This window comes from Octopus bimaculoides, chromosome 10 (genome assembly GCF_046866305.1).
Source record: "Octopus bimaculoides isolate indiv1 chromosome 10, ASM4686630v1, whole genome shotgun sequence".
Classification (NCBI taxonomy): Eukaryota; Metazoa; Mollusca; class Cephalopoda; order Octopoda; family Octopodidae; genus Octopus; species Octopus bimaculoides.
This window is the reverse complement of record NC_142937.1, coordinates 55938464-55964428: the sequence shown is the minus strand read 5'-3', so window position 1 is coordinate 55964428 and position 25965 is coordinate 55938464. Positions and strand designations below refer to the sequence as shown.

At 35.0% G+C, this 25965-nt stretch overlaps 1 protein-coding gene across 1 annotated transcript in view; it reads left to right on the top strand.

The window, feature by feature from the left end:
• Positions 1 to 24205, top strand: part of LOC106881235 (prolyl 4-hydroxylase subunit alpha-3) — a 59690-nt gene extending 35485 nt beyond the window's left edge. The window contains exons 10-13 of the mRNA XM_052971004.2: positions 3645 to 3725; positions 13468 to 13536; positions 14541 to 14637; positions 21290 to 24205. Coding sequence (XP_052826964.2) covers positions 3645 to 3725; positions 13468 to 13536; positions 14541 to 14637; positions 21290 to 21360 — 318 coding nt within the window. The 3' untranslated portion in view covers positions 21361 to 24205. The remainder of the gene's footprint in view (positions 1 to 3644; positions 3726 to 13467; positions 13537 to 14540; positions 14638 to 21289) is intronic.
• Positions 24206 to 25965: the final 1760 nt, after the last annotated feature.

Sequence of the window (25965 nt, the reverse complement as noted above, 5' to 3'; positions counted from 1 at the left end):
GAAGTATTCTCTATTTGAAGCAATGCATTGGTCCAGACACATTTTCCACTGTTTGAAGCAGTGCTGGAACTCTTGTAAAGTGATGTCTTTCAATGACTCCATCGTTTTTTCTTCACCTCTTCCATATCTGCAAATTCTATAGCATCAGCTTTTGCCATCAGTGATGACCTTCAAAAAAAGGTCCAGGTCAACTTCCATCTGTTCTTTCAGTTCACAACATGCATTCAGTCATGACTTCTTTTGATCTTCCATGAGCAAGTGAGGCATAAATTTTGCTGCAACTCTTTTAATTCACAATTCCTTGCTCGAAATTCGCTGGTAGGAGCTCTAGGGTATACCAGTCAAATCAACAAGATCAGTTCATGAACTTTCATATTTTCATTCATCTTGGAGGTTGATGGTTATCCTGAACAAGGTTGATCTTCAAGTGACAAGTGACCATTCCTAAAACATGGATACCACTTGTAAACTTGTGTTTTGCTCATGGTAGCGTCCTTGTAAACTGTTAGAAACATAACTGTTTTGGTTGCCATTTAATCCCAACAGAAAACAGAATTTCGTAGAAGCCATCACAAAAATTGATGAACTGGGAAGAAGCACTGCAAAACAAAGATGCACCGTGTGGCAGTACAACTACACTTGACACTGCTAGTTGGTATACTGATGCCTGAGGTTTGCATCAAGTGATTTCTAGTGACAGAAGCCTGAACTACAATGAGCTTGTTCCACAGAGAATGTTTCCGGTTACTTTTGGGTACCCCTCGTATTGAGGTTCATGGTGAAAGAAGTTGAGTCCTGGCAAGTAGCTAGCATTATGATTCAATTCCTAATTATTACTATTTTACCTATTCTACTGATGTCTTTGAGGAAAAAAACCAAGAATGCCTCAAAGCCCATTCTTCTATTTTCTAAAATTAATAGTGCTGGTTGATTACCTCTGATCCCAAGATGGCAAGTAATTAAAATGTATGGCAATTGTGCACAGAATAAATAAATGTTTATCATATTCACATTTTAATGGGAAGAAATCCTAAAATTTCTTACTGTAACCTTTTTGATACCAAATTGCCCAAAATATACCTTGGTTTTAAGGTACAGACTCCATGTTTTAAAAGTGATCTAAATTAAAATCTTCCCTTAAAACTTCATGTTAATTTATGTTTTAAACACCAATTTAATAATGACAAAGTTATTTTAGTAAATTCTTCATCATTGTCAAAATTTATTGAAACAAAGGCAGTGTATTTCAGCATAAATGTTGTAACAAAATGGTTAATTAAATAGCAATTAAACTTATTTAATTAACGATTTTACTGAAGCATGAGAGTTTTGTGGCCAGATGCAATACTTTTCAGCTCTCCCAACTCCTAAAAGTATTCTAGATCAATTAAAGTTCTCTTATTCTGAGACAATTCTAGACTGAAGAATTGAAACTGAACCATTGTACCAGTTAGTCCAACATCTAGATTGCATCTGAGCTATTTGTTTCCTTTATAATTCTTCTTAGCAGTGAACAACTAAATCAAAGTGGAATTCTAATTCAAAATGACTAAACTATTTTCTATATTTCTATTAGTGTATAGTAATTTAGAAATTATTGTTGCTACTGTTGCTTTGTCATTCTCTATCTTCAGTCGGCTCCAGTTGAAAGAAATCTGTGGTTGAGGAATTGCCAGTTAAATACCAGATTGAATGTTTTCAACTTGTATGTGCATGGGAATTCTATCTTCAAGCAATTCACTTAAATTTCTCTATCTAGGAAAGAAAAATGAAAGATACCTATCAAGTTAAGAAATCAAAAGCTTTTGGCTCCACTCCCTCTCCCAGTTAAGAAGTCATCATCTCACAAGTTACTTAGTAACCCCACTAGTGGTGTCACTTAAAATGTCCTAATGTTGGTGCCACATAAAAAGCACCCAATATACACTGTAAAGTTGTTAGTGTTAGGAAGGGCATCTAGCTGTAGATAACCACAGCAGACAATGGAACCTGATGCAGTTCTCCAGCTTGCCTAGCCACTGTCAAACTGTCCAACCCATGGGAGATGGATGTTAAATGCTGCTGCTGATGATAATGATGATGATGGTGATCAGCCTTTTGACTTCTTTGTTTTCAATTTCATAATTAATTATAAAAATAGGCATAGGAGTGGCTGTGTGGTAAGTAGCTTGCTTACAAACCACATGGTTCCGGGTTCATTCCCACTGCGTGGCACCTTGGGCAAATGTCTTCTGCTATAGCCTCGGGCCGACCAAAGCCTTGTGAGTGGATTTGGTAGACGGAAACTGAAAGAAGTGTATGTTTGTGTGTTTGTGTTTGTACTCCCAACATCGCTTGACAACCGATGCTGGTGTGTTTACGTCCCCGTAACCTAGCGGTTCGGCAAAAGAGACTGATAGAATAAGTACTAGGCTTACAAAGGATAAGTCCTAGGGTTGATTTGCTTGACTAAAGGCAGTGCTCCAGCATGGCCACAGTCAAATGACTGAAACAAGTAAAAGAGTAAAATAGTATTGTATTGTGTTCTAGGAAATGTGAATTTAAGAAATGATTTGAATAATTCAGCAGTTGTACTTGTCAAGAAAATAACTTGTTCTGAGAATGTCTACAGTTACATTATAGAACCATTGTAACCAACTAAAGATATATAAAAATTATTAAATTTTTCTTTTATTCATTTCTTGAGCTGACAAAATTTCCATTGCACTATGGTGACCTTGTCACTGGTACAATTCCACAGAGACCTGATGTATTTTTCAATGACTAAAATAGCTCTTGTATGATTCAACCCTTAAGTACTCAGTACACTCTGTAAAGCCATATCCGGCCAAAATATTCTACCTATTTTATGTTCACACTGGTCAGATCCAGGTTCTCTCACCTACCTCACAATGTCAGGATCGATTTTAAAACGGGGGCCACATTTTTCATTAATGTTTTACGTAGTGTTTTTGGTACGGAAAGACTTTCAAACTTCGTATACTTATCTATTTTGTGTTATAGAACAGAAAAATATTTTTGTATTCGAATTTATTTCATGTAAAAAATTGTCTTATTTCGATAATTTCAACCAATCACTGACAAGTATTCAGTTGTTTACATTTACTCCTTTGGCTGATTAAGCGGTGTAAAGCATATTTAATCTCCATACCTTCGTTTTATTTGCTTTTTTCATTTTAAATTTGCTTTAACCCTAACCCTAACCCTAACCCTAGGGTTAGGGTTAGGGTTAGGGTTAATTGTTTCAGAATCGTTTGTTTATGTAGTCGGCACTTAATGTATATCGGCTGAATGGACGTCAGTGATTGGTTGAAATTACAGAAATACGACAACTTTAACATGGAATAACTTATGGATTTTTTTTTTTTTTTAAGAAGACTAAGAGAAAAGATGTTTTATATGACACATTCTACCAGTGTTTCAAGTTTCAAAGTGTTTCGTTAATGAAAAATGTGGCCCCCGTTTTAAAAAAGATCCCAATGTGATTCTAAGAATAAACAATCACACCAATGAAATCTTGAAGCTACAAGATAAAGTGTGATTAATTCAAAACATTTGATAGAGTAATCTGAATACTAAAGGGTTAATATATTAATCTCTTAACTTCAAAAAATATTTTTTCTTTGGTCTGCTTTTTTCTACAGAGTTACTACAGAAAAGCAAAATTCGAAAACGTTCCACTTTTTCAAAATTCTGGTGATAGAATTGCAACAGTAATACTTTATGTTTGTATTTACTTTCTTATTATTTAATCATTATTTTTATTGTTATTTTTGCTATACATGGTTGTTATATATAGTTATCATATATAGCTGTTATATATACTTGTTATAAATAGCTGTTATATATACTTACTATACATAACTGTTATATATACTTGTTATAAATAATTGTTGTATATATTTGTTATATATTTGCATATTATATACATGTTATTTATAGTTGTTATATTTAGTTGCTGTATATTGTTATATGTATGATGATTCTAACTACTCTGTGATCTTCATTATTAATACAACTCCTAGCAACACTGTGTAATAGCAACTCTGAGCGTGTGTGTGTGAAATTACGACATATGTAAACAAAGTTTGCTTTTTTTTTTAGAAGCATTGAAATGTATTGAAATATACAGATGAGGAAATATTTTATTCTCAAACGTAATAATAATGCTGAATAGCATAAATAGGCTAGAACATGCTTATATTGCAAAACAGTTTTGTTAGCAGCCAGCCTGGCCACTAACAAATTAAAAATGTTTTATTAATAAAGCATATTACTCCACTTCTGGTATTCAAGTGCTATTTTTTCATCTTGTTTTACATTTATGTGCTTCCTCTCCCCTTCGCCGTTCTCTGTCTGTCCATCTCTCCTTCACTCTTCCCCTTTTGCTCTCCTGTTGCTCGCATGTGACCATCGACCATCTTTCTTTCTTTTCCTAACTTGAGTCTCTTTCTTTCCTTGTGATTCAGCTGCAGGGATCAGATGCACTCTTGTCTGTCTCCTGTCCAAGCTTGTTCCACTCCATTTGCCACCTTACCTCATTTAGGCTTAGCAGCCCTTCCTGTTTGTTTTCACAGTCCTGTTTTTGTTACCAATTTTGACCCTCCACAAAATCCCAAATTTTATTAAATTTGCTTTGTGGGAGCAACTGTTTAGTCGAAGGCACATCTTGTCATGAATTGCTTGAAATACGGAATAGAAAAACAGCCGACAACTGATGAAGGATTGTTCTTTATGTCGCTTGTCTTGTTTTCTATTTGTTTCATTCGTTGTTGAAAAAGTTCATATTCCATGTATTTGTATTTCGTATTTCATGTTGTTTACGTTCTGTGACATCCTGTGCCCATATATGCATATGTATATACATATGTATGTAAGTATGAACATATATGTATGTATATGTGCATATATATATATATATATATATATATATATATATATATATATATATATATATATATATATATATATATATATGATATAAATTATATAATGCATATATATATATATATATATATATATATATACACACACACACACACATGCAGATATGGGTACAGGACATCACCAAGAGCAAACAACATAGAATACAAAAACAAATGAGTTCAATACACAAATAACAAGAGAAACAAATGGAAAACAGGACAAGTAACACAAAGAACAACCCTTCATCAGTTGTCGGCTGTCTATCTACTCCTCATTTCGAGCAGTGAACAACAATATGAGTCTTCGAAGACAGTTGCTCTCATAAGTACCAAAATAAAATTTGGGATTTATGGAGGGTCAAAGTTGGGAACAAAAATAGGACAGTGGAGACATACAAGGAAACTGAATGAAAACAAACATGGAGTGTCGTTAGACCAGGATGAGAGTAAAATAGGGAACATTGAGAAATATTTTCTTTGACAAGAAAAAAGGCAGAAGAGAGAGATAGGATACATCCAGTCCTTAGGACAGTCCTGAAAGAGAAGAAAGATGATCATGTGAGGAAAAGAAAGAGGGATGATGGTCACGTGTGAGCAATGAGAGAGAGAAAAAGAGAAAGAGTTTCTCTCTCTCATTGCTCACACGTGTCCATCATCCATCTTTCTTTTCCTCATGTGATCATCTTTTTTTTCTTTCAGGACTGTCCTAAGCACTGAATGTGTGCTATCTCTCTTTTCTATCTTTTCTCTTATCAAAGAAAATATTTCTGCAGCATTCACTATTTTACTCTTGTTCTAGTCTAACGACCCTCCATGTTTGTTTTTGTTCGGTTTCCTTGTATGTCTCCACTGTCCTGTTTTTGTTCCCACCTTTGACCCTCCATAAATCCCAAATTTTATTTTGGTACTTATGGGAGTAACTGTCTTCAAAGATTCATATTGTCGTTTACTGTTCAAAATGATGAGTAGATAGACATCTGACAACTGATGAAGGGTCATTCTTTGTGTTACTTGTCCTGTTTTCCATTTGTTTCTCTTGTTGTTTGCATATTGAACTCATTTGTTTTCATATTTCATGTTGCTTGTTCTTGGTGATGTCCTGTACCCATATATGCATGTGTATGTGTGTATATATATATATTATTTATATTATTATTTGATTGAACACCACGCATTCATTTCCAAGTAAGTTTATATATATAATAAATATTATACATGTGTGTGAGTGTGTGTGTGTGTATTATTCAAAGTGTACAGTATTAAAAACCCATTACTGCCGATCTTACCTATTTGTTTCACTCTGGGTGTTAAAACTGAACATTAAATAATAACGTAGTTAAATAATACTGTATGCTCTTCAGAGCTGGTAGATATGGAAAAAATATGGAGACAACTCTCTGTTATTGGAGGTGAAAACACAAATTTGGTTCACGAGTATTGTGATAAAAGACAAGATAAAGCTATGGGAGGTGAACTCTTGATATCACCCTTGCTAAGTTTTCCTCCCGTAGTTTTGTTTCATCTTTTTCACCATATTCACAAACTGGATGTGATTTTTCACCTCCAGTGATGAAGAGCAGTCACTATATTTTTCCATACCTAACAGCTCTGAAAAGCACATGGTACATTTTAACCATGCTGTTATCTAATATCTGATTTTAACACCTAGTGTGAAGCCAATTGGTAAGATCAGCTACAATAGATCTATAATACTGTACACTTTGATTAATATACCCACTGTATTGACAAATATAATCATCATCATCATCATCATCATAATTTAATGTCTGTTTTCAATGCTGGCATGGATTGGATAGTTTGACCAGAGCTGGCAAGCAGGAGAGCTGCACCAGTCACCAGTCACCAGTCTGATTTGGCATGGTTTCTACAGCTGGATGCCCTTCTTAACACCAACCACATTACAGAGTGTGCTGGCTGCTTTTACATGACACTGCACAAGTGCTCTAGGTGTCACTGGCATGAGTACTTTTTATGTGGCACCAGCACAGGACTTTTGCAGGCTAATCCTCTTCACCAAGGAGAGCAGCCTTAACACTTCTGTTGTGGAATATGGGTCTTTTTGAGTATAGCAATGTGCCAGGTACCTTGGTTCTTTGTCATCTCAGCTGAAAGGTTCAGTGTCCTGAGGTCATCTTTTAGCACTTCATCCCATGTCTTCCTGGATGTCCCTCTTCCGGGTCTTCCATCTACTTTGAGAGATCAGTACTTCTTTATGTAATTGTTGGCATTCATTCACATTGCACGATCAAACCAGTCTAGTCTTCTCTCTTGCACACAACATCTAATTCCTCTTATGCCTAATTTCTCCCTCAATACACTAGCATTCTGTCGAATATGTACACTTACATTACACATTCACTGGAGCATACTAGCCTCATTCCTCTTTAAACTTCACATGTCTTCTGAATTCAGGGCCTGCATCTCACTACCATGGAGGATTGCTATCCATACACATGCATCATACAATCTTCCTTTCACTTGGAGAGAGAAACCTTTCATAGCCAACAGAGGTCTCTGAATTTTATCCATCCTATTCTTATTCTAGCTATTACACCTTCCATACATCCCCCTACTACTAATTTGGTTCCCATGGTAGCAGAAATTATCTACTATATCTAATGAAGCACCAGGACATTTGAGAGAATCAATTTCCTGAGTATTTGTAGAATTTTATGGATCTTGAGCATCATCTACATACAAGTACTACTTTCTCCAATAACCTTAATAAATGATTTATGAATTCTTCGATGACTAAATATGTATATATATATTATATATTATTTATGTTATTATATGATCGAATGCCACGCATCCATTTCCAAGTAAGTTTTATCTTAATAATTACTACTGCGCACTCTACTACTATTACTATCACTTCCCTGTCTATCTCTCTCCCTCTCTTGTTCTTCATCCTTTCTGTTTTTCTCTCCCAACCCCTCCCTATTCTTCTCTTCCTTTCACCATTCCCTCTCTCTCACTCCTCCTCCTAGACCATCTCGTCGCTGACACGTGATGAAAGGGATTCTTTCTTTCTTTCTATTTCCTGCCTTCCTATAGAGAAGACGTGATTTTTTTGTCTCTCCTTCACATCTAACTAGTGTTCAAAATAATAATTTTTCTATCGTCTTGGCCTAACAGCCCTCACCATTTGTTATCACTGTTCTGTGTTGTTTTTACTGTCTTTTACTGTCTTGTTCTCACTGTTCTGTTCTTGTTTACACTCTCACCCTCCGCAAAAAATTCCAAATTTTATTTAATTTGCTTTGTGGGAAGGACTGTTCCAACGAAGTCGCATATTGTCCTTGCCTTCGAAGCGCGGAGTAGATGGAACAGAGACAACTGAAGAAGGGAAATATTCTTTATGTTACATGTCTTGTTTCTCTGTTTGTTTTTTTCGTTGTTTGAAAAAAAGTTCGTTTTCTGTCTTCGTCTTTGTTTTCGTTTCTCATTGTGTTTAACGTTTTTTGTGATGTCCTATACCCATATATGCATGTATGTATACATATAGATATAGGTATGTACATATATGTATGGATATATGCATATATTTATATATTATTTATGTTATTATATATATATATATATATATATATATATATGTATGTATGTATATATATATGTGTGTGTGTGTGTATGGGTGTGTTTATGGGTCTATATATATGTATGTATGTCTGTGTGTGGGTGTATGCGCACCTGTATATACTTACAATCATTTATGGGAATATCGTGTGCTTGTAGATGTATAAACTTAGTTGCATCTATACGTATAGATATATGTAGTTGTAGGTGGGTATGCACTTATATCTGGGTATGTGGATGTGTAGGTTGACTTATATGTATATGTATGCAGGTGTGTGGTTGTGTGAGTGTGTACGTGGGTAAGTGCACGTGCACTTATATATATGTGTGTGTGTGTATGCACATTTTGAGTGTGTATGTATGAAGATGTGTGGGTAACTGTCTACTATGTGCTAAGGTCTCTGGTACTTAACACTAGATTTATTCATCGATTGTTTGATTAGTCAATTAATTATTTACTTATTTACTCATTTAGGTAGGTGAAGAATTGGCTGATTGGTAAATGAACTGATGTATTGATTAATTAGTAGCTAGAATAGTTAGTTATGTAGGATACTCAAATCTTAGGGTCACCCCCATTCACTCTTGTCTCTATAGTGAATAGCGTCCCATGTATATATCTAACAGTAGAAATACTTACACGCAAATCAAGAAGTTTATGAATAACTGCTTTAGTGGTTCATTAGTTGAGTAACTCTACTATATAGAGAATCCTGCTGTCAGACATAGGAAATTCTTATGCATAATCTAAGACAGTGAGTGGGGCACAATAGCTTTTGATCATACTTTCACCAAAAATAACTACAATTTGATAACATATAGGTATACGTTATATATATGTAGGAGTCTTAATAAGTAATCTGAGACTGTATTATAGATATAATCTTAGCATTTAATGCCAACATACCGTGAAGTGGAATACGAGCAGTCTTATAGTATTAATATATTATGGCTTTGTTTTGTAACTTTACCCCTTATTATAGTGTAGTCGTATGTGGGTGTATACATACATACGAATATTTATTTATTTATTCATTTATTTGTATCCGCATATAAACTTCTTAATAATCTATTCAACAACTCATTTAATCTTTGTTTTTGTATATACACTCCATCTATATAAGTATATACAGGCATGTAGGTATGTATGTGTGTGTGTATACATATGTGTGCACATGTATAAATATATAATGCACTCGTGTGTGTGGATGTATGTATATATATATTCACACCTAACCCTTTTGACCGGTTAGTGGCTATCCAACCGTAGCTAAGCCTAGATAGTTTAAAACAATAGATGCCCAATTAGATGAGAGGACTTAGTAAAAATCACCCCTCCCCAAATACCAGCATGATTCTAAATACCCACTACTAGAAGGACCAAAAAAATAACCTCATCAAAATTTTTAAAAATTGACATCATCATCATCATCATCGTTTAACGTCCGCTTTCCATGCTAGCATGGGTTGGACGATTCGACTGAGGACTGGTGAAACCGGATGGCAACACCAGGCTCCAATCTAATTTGGCAGAGTTTCTACAGCTGGATGCCCTTCCTAATGCCAACCACTCAGAGAGTGTAGTGGGTGATTTTACGTGTCACCCGCATGAAAACGGCCACGCTCGAAATGGTGTCTTTTATGTGCCACCCGCACAGGCCAGTCCAGGGGCACTGGCAACGATCTCACTCGAAAATCCGATGGGAGCCAGTCAGGCGGTACTGGCAACGGCTACGCTCAAAATGGTGCATCTCATGTGCTACCCGCACAAGAGCCAGTCCAGGGGCACTGGCAACGATCTTACTTGGCTTGCCGGGTCTTCTCACGCACAGCACATTTCCAAAGGTCTCGGTCAGTAGTCATCGCCTCGGTGAGGCCCAATGTACGAAGGTCTTGCCTCACCACCTCAGCCCAGGTTTTCCTGGGCCTACCTCTTCCACGGGTTCCCTCAACTGTTAGGGTGTGGCACTTTTTCACGCAGCTATCCTCATCCATTTTCACCACATGTCCATACCATTATTATTATTGTTATTATTATTATTTTTATTATTATATCAACAACTCCTCAAGAAATAATTTCTACATAGACCCCTCCACCACATACAGAACTGACACACACGTACCCCACAGATTTAGAATATAAACAGCTTTCCAAACGCAACGAAAAAGTTCATATCAGGGATCATGTATGTATGGGAGTATTTATATATACATGTATGTATGTATGTATGTATGTATGTATGTATGTGTAGGGGAATATATATATATGTGTGTGTGTGTATATGTGTGTGTGTGTGTGTCTGTCCCCCTCACATATCGTAACAGTGACTGTTGACTATTTTGGTATGCATGTACAGCCATCTGTGTATGTGCATCTGAGCACACATATATATACTCATGTGTTTATTTCTTTGTATCCATGTATATCTGTATATGGTAATGTATACATGCATATGCATGTATATGAGTTTTTATGACTCTATATGGTTTTTTATATACTTCTTTATATACTTTTTGTATGTTTTTATATTTTTATATTTTTATATTTTTATTTTTCATTTTTTATTGTTATTTTATATTTTATATTTTCATGAATTGAATTTTGTAAATCTCTGAAGAGGCCTAGTGAATCATACATGTACCCCCATTACATCATTTTCATCTACTAATTACACCAGCGTACTGGAGTTATATAGATAGAATGGGGCATGCCAACACTAGGCCGAAACAGCTGTAAGATTTTGTCCCTTCTCCAATTGCTAGATGTCCATTAAATTTGAAATCTTAATTGTTGATATGACATGGTATGTCATAAATGTCTGTATATTGTCTTTTTTGTCATTTTGGTTATAAAATAAACAGATTAATCAACAGAATACAGTGTCTGCAAGTTGTTGAGTACCTCATATTCCCCTCCATTTTCTTATTGCTATATAAATGTAGGGTAAAAAAAAAACCTCTTTTACCCGCACCCACTTATTGCACTTGGTATAACACTAGTGTAACAATAATTGGGTACCCTCCCAGCAGTATATTGGATATACACTATCCCTTAGTGGGTTGAATCCTCAACCCCTAACTCTCTTGGATTATATATATATATATGTGTGTATATATATATATATATATATATATAATATTAATGTATGTGTGCATACGTGTGCATGTGTGTGTCTTCACTGCATCTGAAGAATTCTCGATACTTGCAATATGTCTCAAAAGCATATAAGCAAACTCATAAAGTACACATATTTGCATCATTTGCATTATAATATCAACTACTCACCAAATGTTTGAAACAGCTTTGAAGATCTACTTTCATTCTGTAAATATATGTAACATCTTTCACTTATAATCATTTATGCACCATTACTCTTTCATATTTGCTAAAACTTTGTTTCTTTCTATTCTGTTGGATTACTTTACCCTGATTAAGAAGTTGGAGTTTTAGTATTAGACCTGTCCAAGCATTAACTTGGTGCCTCACTGTCTTCTGCTTCTTCTAGCATCTTCAAACCCACTATATATATATATATATATATATATATATATATATATATATATATATAATTTGTATATAGGGATAAATTATCTAGGCAGGTACCATATGAACACTCAGTTATACTATGAATAGCTACATCGAGTTGTAAAGAGCACCTGAGATAACTTATGGTAAGCAATCCCACTGTAATTCATCCGATGAGTAAACACTGGGTTCGCTTCTTGGGGTTACGAATATTTAAGGGAGTGTAAATCCAAGACAATTACAATGAATATGGAGATTAGGACCTCAGCATTTTTTTTTTTTCTGCAGTTAATTATACAGCATATTTGGTTTAAATATGGCCAACATATGTTTCTGCAGCATAGAAAACTAGCAATTTCTGATGTATTAATTTCTGTATTCATTGTAATTTGTCTGATATTGTCTGATATATATATATATATATATATATATATAAGTGAGTGTGTTAAATTATAAGGCACAAAAAGAAAATGACTCTCCCGAGACACAACAGAATATATATATATATATATATATATATATATAACCTACATTGCTAGAAATAAGGGTTAAGAAACATTTAGACTTGTAAAGAAGCATGTTTTCATATACTGACAAGGGAGATAACTGACCAGCAGTGAGATCACTATACTAGTATAATTTCATTTGAAAGTTACAAACTCATCAGTAGCAACTATTCCATCCCTGGATGGTTTGGCTAAATCCTGTCAGTGGGGAAGTTATCTCCCCTGTCAATATATGAAAATATGCTTCCTTGCAGCTCTCGGGGGATTTTAACTCTTATTTCCATCAATGTAGGTGCTACCTTGCACTCTCAGACACAATTAGTAACAATTGAATCTTTTGTTTTTGGTTTTAGATTGCATATAGCTATCTTCATTATTTTATAATTTTCACATTAGCATTTTGCTTAATCAGCCATAGATTCATATGGTAAATATATGCACTGACAGTTGGGGTTTAGCAAAGCCATCCAGCAATGAAGTAGTCACTACTGATGAGTTTGTAATTTTCAAACAAAACTAGATTAGTATAGTGATCTTACTCCCTGTGACAATTGATTTTTTCCTTTTTGGTTTTATATTGTATATAGTCACTTTTGTTTATATATATATATATATATATATATATATATATATATATATATATATATATATATATATATATATATATATATATATATATATATATAAGATAGACAGATAGATATGTATGTTTGTATACATGTGTGTATATATGCATGCATGAGTATGCATATGTGTTGCACATGTGTGTACATGGGTGTTAGTGTGTAAAAGTTATTTGGATGTAACTTTTAGATTTAAGGGTATTAATTATCATATGAAATGAAATCCAAACATATTATTAACAACTTTGTTCCAATTTCACCAGTGGAAATCTTTTATTATTTTCCAGCTAAGTGATGTCCTAATGGGAGGTGCAACAGTGTTCCCCAAACTTAACATCCATGTACCAATTGTAAAGGTTTGACTTAACTGTTTCATTACTATATATCTGACAAAATATATTAGTTATGCATCTCAATTATTTTTGAGGGGTTTTAATTAAATGAAAATTTTGTTGTTAACTTAACTAAGCAAAAATGTTCTTATGAATGTGGTCTTGACTAAAATGTAAACATTCTCAAATAAGAGGGTTTACATCATAGAACCAAAACTAGTCTCAAGGTTGGGCAGTATCTTTTATCTTTTGTCTTTTATCTGTTTCAATCATTAGACTGTGGCCATGCTGAGGCACCACCTTGAAGAACTTTTGGTCAAACGAATCAATGCCAGTACTTATTTTTTTGTTTTTTTGTTAAGCCTGGCACTTATTCTATTTTTGCCAAACTGCTAAGTTACAGGGACATATCAACATCAGTTGTCAAGTGGTGGTGGGGTACAAATACAGGCACAAAGATACACACACACACACACACACACACACACACACACACACACAGACATGACAGGCTTCTTTCGGTTTCCATCTGCCAGATCCATTCACAAGGCTTTGGTCACTTGAGGCTATAGTAGAAGACACTTGCCCAAGGTGCCATGCAATAGGACTGAACCCTGAACCATGTGGTTAGGAAGCAAGCTTCTTATCACACAACCATGCCTACACCTATAAAAAGATTTTTTTTTGTTTCATAAAAATTCAATTTCTCAACTCTTTGCACTGTATCATATTTTTCAGTGAATGGCGAAATTGGTAGAGCAACAAACTGAATGCCTTGAACTGTTTACTTGTGATTCCCCAATATTCATTCTATTGTCACTAGTAACCTTTCATCTTTGTAACAGTGATATACTAGGATCAATATAAATGACTGCTCTCTCTCCTAATGTTTGTGGTTTTGTATTTCAGTTAGAAATCATTATTTGAAATCATACACTATGTAATACGTTATGATAATTTCTTCCATTAAATCCCACACCACATGGTTTAATATTTCTTTTTTGTTGTTGTTGTTGTTATTGTTATAGGGTGCAGCAGCTGTGTGGTACAACTTACATCGCAATGGGACACCAGATACACGTCTGCTCCATGGAGGTTGCCCAGTTATATTTGGTGACAAATGGAGTAAGAGTAACTTTTCATTGTTTTCTAGAATAACTAAACATTAACAATTGTGCATATATGTGCTTGAATGTGTGTGAGTTTGTGTACATGTGGGTGTGTTTGTGTGTGTGTATGTCTGGCTTTAAGGATCTGTATGTATGTATGTAAGTACGTGTGTGTGTGTGTGTGTGTGTATATCTTTTATATAACAAAACTGAAGATGTGTGTGTGTATATCTTTTATATAACAAAACTGAAGATGAGTGTGTGTGTGTGTGTGTGTGTAAAGGCCTTTTTCTTGATCCCCCTTAAAATCAATATTTTTCATCCGATTTTGTTCACACTGGGAACATACATCACTTATGTTCCAGAGATGGTCATAGACTCTTCAAATTTTCCACATAATGAGTAATACTGCCCCTAGGGGGCGAAAATACCTTCTCATAGGTAAATAACAAATACCAAAGATCATTGCTTCGGGGGACATTACTCTTGATGAATAGTTATGCTACTTTCACTTCATCTTCTACTACAGTTTTTACACTGCCCATTCACTGGGTCAGCCTACAACCCAGTTTTCAGAAATGCTCCTTAAAATCAGCAATGGACAAATTGCATGCAATGACAATGGATACATTGACACTACCATCATTGGCCATGATGTCTCCAGCCTTGACTACTTATGTTCTGCTATTTACCCAAATCTTACAACGGAATACATAAAACCAGATTGGCTTCACGACAGGTCTGTTCTTGCACCTACAAATGCAGCTGTCACCACTCTTAACTACAACTTACTCAGTAAGCTACCTTCTCAAGAATGTTGTTACAGATCAGTTGACACCATTACTAATCTCAATCAGGTTGCACACTTTCCAACAGAATTTCTCAATTCCCAAGATCCTCCAGGACTCCCTCCCCATGAACTTCACTTAAAAGTTGGCTGCCCTGTTATCTTCCTACACAATCTATATGCACCCACACTATACAATGGAACTCGCCTTGTGGTCAAACAAATGATAGACCACATCATTGAAGCCCAAATTATCATGGGACATGGCAAAAATGATACCGTATTTATTCTGAAATTTCCACTAACCCCAACAGACTGCCCCTACCCTATGCAGAGACTTCAGTTCCCTCTCAAACTCAGCTTCGCCATGACAATTAACAAAGCACAAGGTCAATCATTGAAAGTTGTCAGATTGGACCTTCGAACGTCATGCTTTTCACATGGACAGTTCTACATCAATTGTTCCAGCCATCCAGACAACTAATTCATCTACACTCCTGAAGGCAAAACCAAAAATGTCATCTACAAAGCAGCCCTACAGTAGTTACTCCTCTACTGCAATCTTCATATCTACGCTAAACTGTAGCCACAGGCAATTCATTTCTATGATTGTTGTTAACAGTAGATGCAGGGGGAAAGAGTGAGAGAAAGTTGTGGCAAAAGAGTCAGCCAAAGTTTACCATTACCTTCTGCCAGAGCTGCATGGAGCTTAGGTGTTTCACTTATAAACAGACACATTGCCCAGTCTGAGATTCAAACTCATGATCCCTTAACTGTGAGTCCACAGCTCTAACCACTAGGCCATGTGCTTCCACATTTGTGTACTTACTTGGGTATATATACATATATATGTTTACATATATATAAATATATATATATATATATATATATATATATATATATATATATTCTTTTATGCATTTACTTGTTTCAGTCATTTGACTGTGACTATACTGCAGTACCACCTTTAGTTGAACAAATCAACTCCAGGACTTATTCTTTGTAAGCCTTGTACCTTTTACTTGTTCTATCAGTCTCTTTTTGCCAAACCACTAAGTTATGAGGTCATAAACACACCAACATCAGTTGTCAGGCAATAGTGGTGGGGATAAACACATATGCATATATATATATATATATATATATATATATATATATATATGATGGGCTTCTTTCAGTTTCCATCTCCCAAATCCGCTCACAAGGCTTTAGTTAGCCCAAGGTTATAGCAGAAGATACTTGCCCAAGGTGCCACACAGTGTGATTGAACCTGAAACCATGTGGTTGGGAAACAAGCCTCTTACCACACAGCCACTCCTATATATACTTATATATATATATATATATATATATATATATATATATATATATATATATATATATATATATATATATATATATATATAAAAAATATATACGTATACATATCATCATCATCATCATCGTTTAACGTCCGTTTTCCATGCTGGCATGGGTTGGACAGTTTGACTGAGAGCTGGCAAGCCAGAAGGCTGCACCAGGCTCCAATCTGATCTGGCAAAGTTTCTACAGCTGGATGCCCTTCCTAATACCAACCACTCCGAGAATGTAGTAAGTACTTTTTATGTGCCACCAGCATGTGGGCCAGTCAGGCAGTACTAGAATTGACCACACTTGAATGGTGCTTTTTATGTTCTACCTGCACTGGACCAGTCAGCCAGCACTGGACCAGTTAGCCAGCACTGGCAACAATCATGCTCGAATTGTGCTTCATACGTGCCACCAGCATGGGAGCCAATCAGGCAGTACTGACATTGACTACAACAATGACTTCACTTGCTTCAATAAGTCTTCGCAAGCACAGTTTATTGCCCGATGATTGAAGGGTACTCTTAAATGGGTCGATTATGTTGCACTGGCATAGGCCACGGTTACTGTCTTACTTGGCTTGCCGGGTCTTCTCAAGCACATCATATTTCCAAATTCTCAGTCACTTGTCATCACCTCTGTGAGGCCCAACATTTGAAGGTTGTGCTTCACCACCTCATCCTAGGTCTACTTCTTGCACAGGTTACCTCTACTGCTAGGGTGTGACACTTTTTCACACAGCTGTCCTCATCCATACGCAACACATGACCATACCAATGCAGTCATCTCTCTTACACACCACATCTGATGCTTCTTATGTCCAACTTTTCTCTCAGGATGCTTACACTCTGTCGTGTATGCACATTGACATTACACATCCAGCGGAGCATACTAGCTTCATTCCTTGCAAGCTTACACATGTCCTCAGCAGTCATGGCCCATGTCTCACTGCATGTAACATGGCTATTCGCACACATTCATCATACAGTCTACCTTTTACTCTGAGCGAGAGGCTCTTTGGCACCTATATATATATATATATATATATATATATATGTGTGTGTGTGTGTGTGTGTACAAAATTCAAATAAGTTATTATCATTAAAAAAATAATGATAAAGTGGCCAGCAAACATAACCAAATAGGCAAAATCTGCAAAATATATATTAAAAGTCAGGGTACAATATGCACCTAATTGCTAGAAAAAAGAATTAAAACTCTCCAAAGCTACACATCTTTCACTATATGTAAACACGCACGGAGAATGTAGCAAATATACTAAAAAAACTGCTTTTAGTATATTTGCTACATTCTTTGTGTGTGTTTACAAATAGTGAGAGATGTGAGGCTTTGGAGAGTTTTAACTCTTCTTTCTAGCAAACAGGCGCATATTGTACACTGACTTTTAATATATATATGTGTGTGTTTGTGTGTGTGTGTGTGTGTGTGTGTGTGTGTGTATACATATATATATATATATATATATATATATATGTATACATAAATATTGGTGCCTTGTACCACTCATCTGAATTTATATATATATATATATATATATATATATATATATATACACATATAAATATACATACATACATATAAATATTCATTTACACACACACACACAAACACACACACAAACACACACACACACACAAACACACACACACATTGTTTTTGATTTTGTTGACTACACAGTTTTGTAGGGGCAGTTGGGCACCATCTGTGAGAAAAACAGCACCATGACACAATTCACTCAGCCAGAAATTTGGAAACGACATGCTCTACTGCTTAGCACTCATAACGGAAGCTCCAATATGAACATTTCAGAGTGTTTGGGTGTTAGTCTGAGGACCGTGCAGAAGATTTGGAAAGACTTGGATGACTCTAATGGTGACTATGCAGATATGACAGCTCGGAAAACTCACTCTCATCATTTTGATAAGAAATGAACCCCTGAATTTGTTGGTGAGATCCAGGCCATGATTGGCGACAAAATCTCCAAGTCAATCAGGTCCATCGCCAGGGACATGGGAGTATCTTATCGGGCAAGTAGTGCATGAAGACATTCGGTATTCCTCATGCAAGATGAGAAAGGATCAATTTTTATCCCAAGCCATCAAGGACAAGAGGAAAAACCATGTCCCAAAGCTTTTGAACAGACCAGAGAATTTTCTCTTTTGAACAGACCAGAGAATTTTCTGCCAGGATCAGATGGTGAACACTCAGAACAACTGCTGGCTTACTCTGTCTCCAAAACATCTTCCAAGTGTGATAAAAATCAAACATCCAGTCAAAATCATAGTATCTAGAGTGATCACTAGTGATGGCAATGTTATGCCTCTGTTCATTTCCCTACACGGCCTCAGACTCAACATAGAAGGCTACATCGAGTGACTGGAGGAGGTAGGGCTGCTCTGGATCAAGAGGGGGCTGCTGGAAGACCCTATGTTTGGCAATAGGACTCTGCGCCTTGCCACACAAGCAGGAGAACCCAGTCATGGCTTTCTACAACCACATCACCCCTAACATCTGGCCACCTAACTTCCCAGACTGCAACCCCCTTAATTATCATGTGTGCTGCATGGTTGAGTGAGAGACCAACAAAACTCCTTGTAACACCAAAGATGAACTGAGGGCAAGGATTATAGCAGCATTCACCAACTTGAACAAGGAGACCATCCAGAAGAGTTGAAGGAGATTCCAAAGTTGTCTGGAGGCCATGGTTGAAGCCAATGGTGGTTTTGTTGAATAAATTTACTCTTTACTATCTCAAGATATTTTAATGTAATTTTGGTAAAAATATCTGTTAAAATGAGATGTCAGTGTTATTTTCATTTTTGCATAACTTAGACGACAATTTATTCACTGCACCCTGTATATATACATGTGTGTGTGTGTGCACGCACGCATGTGTGTGCACGCACGCATGTGTGTGTGTACGCATATGCATATGTATATATATAAGTATGTGTATACACACACACACACACACACACACACATATACATATATTTATATAAGTATATAAGTATATATAAATATAAGTCCCGATATATAGATTCAAATAATCTCATAGTACTCTTAAAAAGCTCCTTAGTTTGTCATAGCACAAACCATATGGAGTATATAGTAATATACATGAGAAAAGAATAAGGAGAACATCACAATATTAATGATGGAGAAATGTTATGATGAATTTTATTTAACAATAAACATCAAAATATCACAACAAATTTGTTTTAGTAGTCCCAAAACATGTAAATAGCTCATATCATCATATTTAATAATAAATAAGCTACTGACATGTCTGCATTAATGCAACATATGAAAAGTTCATTGAGGATAATGCAAAATTTGGACTACTTTGTCAGGTGAAGAAGGTTAATTGTTAAATACACCTTCTCAACTTTAATACACCTTCTGGACTTTATGATATATGATATATATTGACCTGCTTGCCTAACCAGTGGAGCAGATCATTCAAAGGCTAAAATGATGCAAAGTGCATTGTGACTAGTGATGTATAAAAACATCTGATAGTTTGGTCAATCATGTGATATATATATATATATATACACATATATATAGATACACACACACGAGCGCATGCACACACATGCACACACATGCACACACACACACACACACACACACACACACACACACACACACATATATTGACCTGCTTTGCTTAGCCAGTGGAGCAGATCGTCGTTCAAATGTTAAAATGATGCAAAGTATATTGTAACCAGTGATGTATAACAACATCTGATAATTTGATCAATCAAGTGATATTACATAATATATAAACATACATACATACATACATATATATATATATATATATATATATATATATATATATATATATATATATATATATATATATATATATATATATATATATATATATTATACATATGTATATATTTATATATAATTAAGGATAAAATCATTATAAAGATTTTATCAAGTGGCCAGCATGTAATAAAAACCATATAGGTTACAATTAATACTAATATATAATTATATAGATATAATTATAGTAAAGGGGGCTGATAAACAACACCAACATGCTAGAGAGAGATGCCAAATGGTGCTAAAAACCACATTTTGCTCTCCGTTAGCACAGGTTGAAAGTAAGAAAATGAATATAGAAGATTTTCTTTTTTAAAAAAGAGATTTTTTAAAAACAGGTTAGTTATAGATTGATTTCTAGCTTAGAGATATTAAATCCCTTTGCCATCTTCAGTGTAATATACAGTTTGAAAGCAAGAAAACGAATAAAGAAGTTTTTTTTAAAAAGGTATGGTACATATGTATTTATATTTATGTGTGTGTGTGTGTGCATGTGCACGCGCATGCGTGTACATGTGTAAGTATGTGTGTGTTACTGTCTCTTTGTCTTAACATCACATGATAGTTGTACTACATCACCACTTGTATTGTTTTACTGGTTAAAAACTATGTGTTATTCTAATACTGAAACATCTCAAAAGCCTTTGCTATGTTGTCTTGTTTCTTTATTTAGTAAGTACCAAATGGATTCGAGAAGCAGGACAAACATTCAGAAGACCATGTTTATTAGATCCTCATTTGTAAACTGGGAAGTGACTTTGACACCAAAAGCTTGTGAAGAATATTGAAAAGCAGAGCACATTTCTAGAAAGTTGTTTTTATTATAATATTTTGATGATAAATAGAAAAGAAATAATGTTTTTTTTTCAAGTTTCACACTGAAGAGATTCAGATAAGATTGAAATACATGCAACTAGTCTTTATTGTCTTCATTACTAATAAATAAATCAACAAATTGTGCTTCTACAGTTGAGTTTTAATTATTATTGCCATGAAGTAGCTAAAGTAAGCCATCATACTGAATCCTCACAAAAAAAAAAATAGAAAAGAAAAAAAGATAACTAGACTAGATTTCATAGTGAAAAGACAACAAAAGATCTCTTAAAGAAACTAACAACAACAATGGTGTTCTGATAAAAGAAATACTGGAAGATGACAATTTGGAAACAACATGGGATGAAGTCTGAGGGAGAAATGCTGTGTTGAGTAAATAAAATACATTTAACTGTTTTTAATCTCTTATAGAAACTTTTTAGAGATATTTTTTATTGTGAGATTATTATTACCGTATGTAACCTGGCCAAGTTTCATTAATACCTTAAATAAATACAATTAAATGAAATCATTGTATTTTGGATAAACTGTTTTAAAAAGAACATTTTTTCTCACATGAAATTTCCAACACCACACACTGTTCATTCATCACACCAGGAACAATTATTTTGTTTTGTCGACCAATTTCTCAAAGATGTTTATATTTACGGCAGTTTGAACTCACCAGTTTCACAGGAACTAATAGCACAAATAACAACGTTGTACTCACCACAAACAAACATTATTTCTACAGTTCAACAAGTTCATATAACTAATCCCCAAGTTGACACATATGACTGTGACCTTTTTGCTCTGGCATATGCATTTGAACTGGTCATTAGAAATGTTCCAGAGAAGTTTTTATTTGATCAGTCAAAAATGTGAGCACATTTAAGATTTTGCCTCAAAAACAAGGTTTTTCAAATGTCAACAAAAACCGCAGAAGTCACTCACTTTCTATCACCTACCCAGAAATGGATTACCCATAGAAAGACAACTAAAAATTATAACTTCTCACATGAACATTCAGAACAAATTTTATCACCCAATAGGTTCCATGATTTAAGTGAAGATTTTGAGCAAAGCCCAAAAAGTAGTCGGGAATCCAATGAGAGTAAGACTCTGAAAACCACTTGCCCGAGAAAATCCATCACACTAGAGAATAAGTCAGTCATAAATTTATCTAAACTAAAACTTTAGCTCGACGGTGTCTCAGTCTTGGAGCTTGGACTGAGTTTCTGCCCAAGCACTAAGAATTTCAACAAGAATAAACTAGCTCAAGGGCTATTTCATTTTGTCCGCCATCACAAGCTGAAGGAATATTTTTTTGAAAAAACTGGTAATGAGGAGTCAGAAAACCCTATGCTTACTGAAAATAAAAACAATGATGATTGAATCTGGCATAATTGGATTGAAAAGAATCCCAATCTGTATCCAGATAAAGTTCGGGATGGACATTCATAGGCACTACTAGAAATTCTTGAATCTTGTCAGACAGGTATTAGATAAAGCCTTAAAACAAGTAGAAAGAAGTCTTGGAATAACCTCACAAATTCCCAATGCTACGCACTCTGACATCTAGCTAATAACGATTCTATTGTTATTAAAATGGTAGACAAGGGAGGCACTATCGTAATGGACAAAAGTGAATGTATTTCAGCTTGTGAAGAAGTTTTAAATGACAAAACTTCGTTGATCCAAACCTCAATTACAGAGAGGAACTTAACAAAATAATTCTGAAAATGGAGGAAAACAGAATAAGGCTGAATCTAGGATCTTACAGTCAGAAAGAAAAACACCTGTATTTTACAGTCTCCCTAAAATACACAAAAAGTTCAAAAGATTTTCTCTAATGTGCCCAATTTGCAGTGGATATGAATGTTGTACAGCCAAGATTTTTGAATGGCTAGATGACTTTCTACTCACTGTTGCAAAAAGATCAAGTTCCTATATTTGGGATACTCTTGATTTTGTGTCTAAATCAACAACTTTTTTAAGCACTGAGGCTGTGTTGAGAACTGTTTTACGGTAACCATGGATGTTTCTTCCTTATATCCCAATATTGACCATGAGAAAGGGGTAGAAGCATGCATGGATGCCTTCGAAAAGTGGTCAAACAAAAGTATTCCATCAAATTTTCTCTGTAGATTATTGAGATTTGTGTTACAAAGTAACACAATGAAATTTGGACAAAGATTTTACCACCAGATGAGAGGTTGCACCATGGGTACTCCCATGGCAGTTAATTTTGCTAAAGTCTTTATGACGAAATTCAAGACACAGCTACTGAAGACATTCAAATCCCTTCATGGTCATGAAACAAGAGTATGGTTATGGTTCATTGATGACATCTTTTTTGTTTGGAAAGGATCACAGGATAGTTTAATTCACTTCTTGCATTTCTGTGACTGTTATGCTAAAAACGATGGCTTTAAGTTCAACATAAAATTTAGATCTAGTTTTTCAAAAACTAACATTGAATTTTTGGACACAAAAGTTAAGTTTTCTGGAAGCAGAATAGTGACAGAGTTATTTTGAAAGCCCACGTCATTCCACATTTATCTCCACCACCACTCTGATCATCCACATCGTATTATTCGGTCAAATCTGAAATCCCAATTTTTGAGGATAAAACAGATTTGTACTGACATAGGGGATTACTGGAAACATGCAAATGCTTTTGGATATCATTATGTCAAACGGGGTTACAGTGAATCATGATTAAAGGAAATAGCTAAGATTAGCAAAGATAGTCAGACCTTCATGCATAATTTTAGCAAACATAATACAATAGATAACAGAATTCCTTTAGTGATTAACTGGCACCGAAATTTCGTTGGCATTTCAAAAGTGTTGCATGAAAGTTACCAGTATGTAGTGAAAAAATATCCACATTTCAAACAGACACTTCTTCAGCTGCCTATTGTAACCTTTAGACAGAATAAGAATATAAGAGAATTATTGACCACTATTTCTGACTCCAAGAAAATGAACATTGGAGTATCTGCATGCTGTACCTTGAAAAACAGCCGCAAGAGAAGTAAGCCCTGTTCATTGTGCAACAACATGAGTCAAGTGAATTCCATCAGGAATCATAACAGAAATGTTATGATTTATACAGAAGGTGAGATATGTAGAGATTCCCATTTGGTATACATGGCAGAATGCATGAAACACAACTTGACCTATGCTGGTTGTACAACAGAACAATTAAACAAAAGATTTAATGGGCCTAGATATGATGTCAGGCACAATAACAGTAGTTCGACAGAACTTGCTGAACATTTTGCTTCAAAAGGCTGCAATTTTGAAAAAGACTTGAAAGTGCATATTCTCAGAAAATATTCTGAATCTGCTTCACTTTCACTTCTCAAAATGCAAGAGGAGAAATATATTTGTGGGTTATTAACATCACACCCTGGAGGAATGAATAAAATGACAGGAGAATATCATCAAATTTATACAAAACTGTTTGATTAAATATTCTTCTTTTTTTCCTTTTCTTTTTATCCTTCTTCTTTCTTTCTGCCTTTTTCTTTTCACCTGTTATAAAATTGAAATTTAAAGACTGATGATGTCATTCAATCAACATGTAGACGCTGGTTTCTCTCATTCATACTTTAAATTTAAATTTCTATAATTTTAAATTTTTATCACTTCTTATTTGAACTCAACAAAGACAGGCTTACTGTTGAAATATTGTTCAACCAATAAAATATCTATTACAATCAAATTGCGGTTTTCGTCTTGACTGTTTACCTTTGTGGAGAGTTACGTCAATCCTTTGAAAACATTATTATTTATTATTATTATTATTATTATTATTATTATTAAAGATGTGGTACAGTATTAAATATCATGATATTGCTGATTGAAGATATTGTGTCTACTGGGGGTTTGTACTGTTTGTCAAGTCACAAGGACCTCAGACAGACAGTACTTTATGCAATATGCATGCAGTTCCAAGTAATGCCAATTTTTGCAATGCACCTAGATTGTAGGGTATTTCTAAAGTTTCCAGATGCTTCTTCAGGTTGGGTGGTATTGAACTCAATACTCTGATGACAATAGGGACAACCTTTATGTTTAATTTTCATAGCTGCCACAACTCGCCAATCTCAATTCACAGGTCTCCATATTCATCAATCTTTTCTCTTTCTTTCATGATAATATGTTGATCTCTTGGTACTGCCATGTCAATTATTAGGTATTCTTGTTTGTCCCTCCTAAAGGTTACTATATCCAGTCTTCGGTGCTCTAATACCTTGTCTGTCTGGAAGTCAAAGTCCTGGAATATTTTTGCCTTCTCCGTTTAATCCATTACCTTTTCTGGTGTATGTTGGTACCAAGCACCTGTTAACTCATATCCATACTTCCACCTTGTCATGTCTGCACTTGTACTCTTTCTGCACAAGACTTTCACAAGCACTAACAATGTGAGTCATGCTTTCAATCCTCTTCCCACACATTCTGCAGAGGTTTGTTGCACTTGTGTGGTATATATCCATTTTCACTAAGTTGATCTTGGGCAGCGAT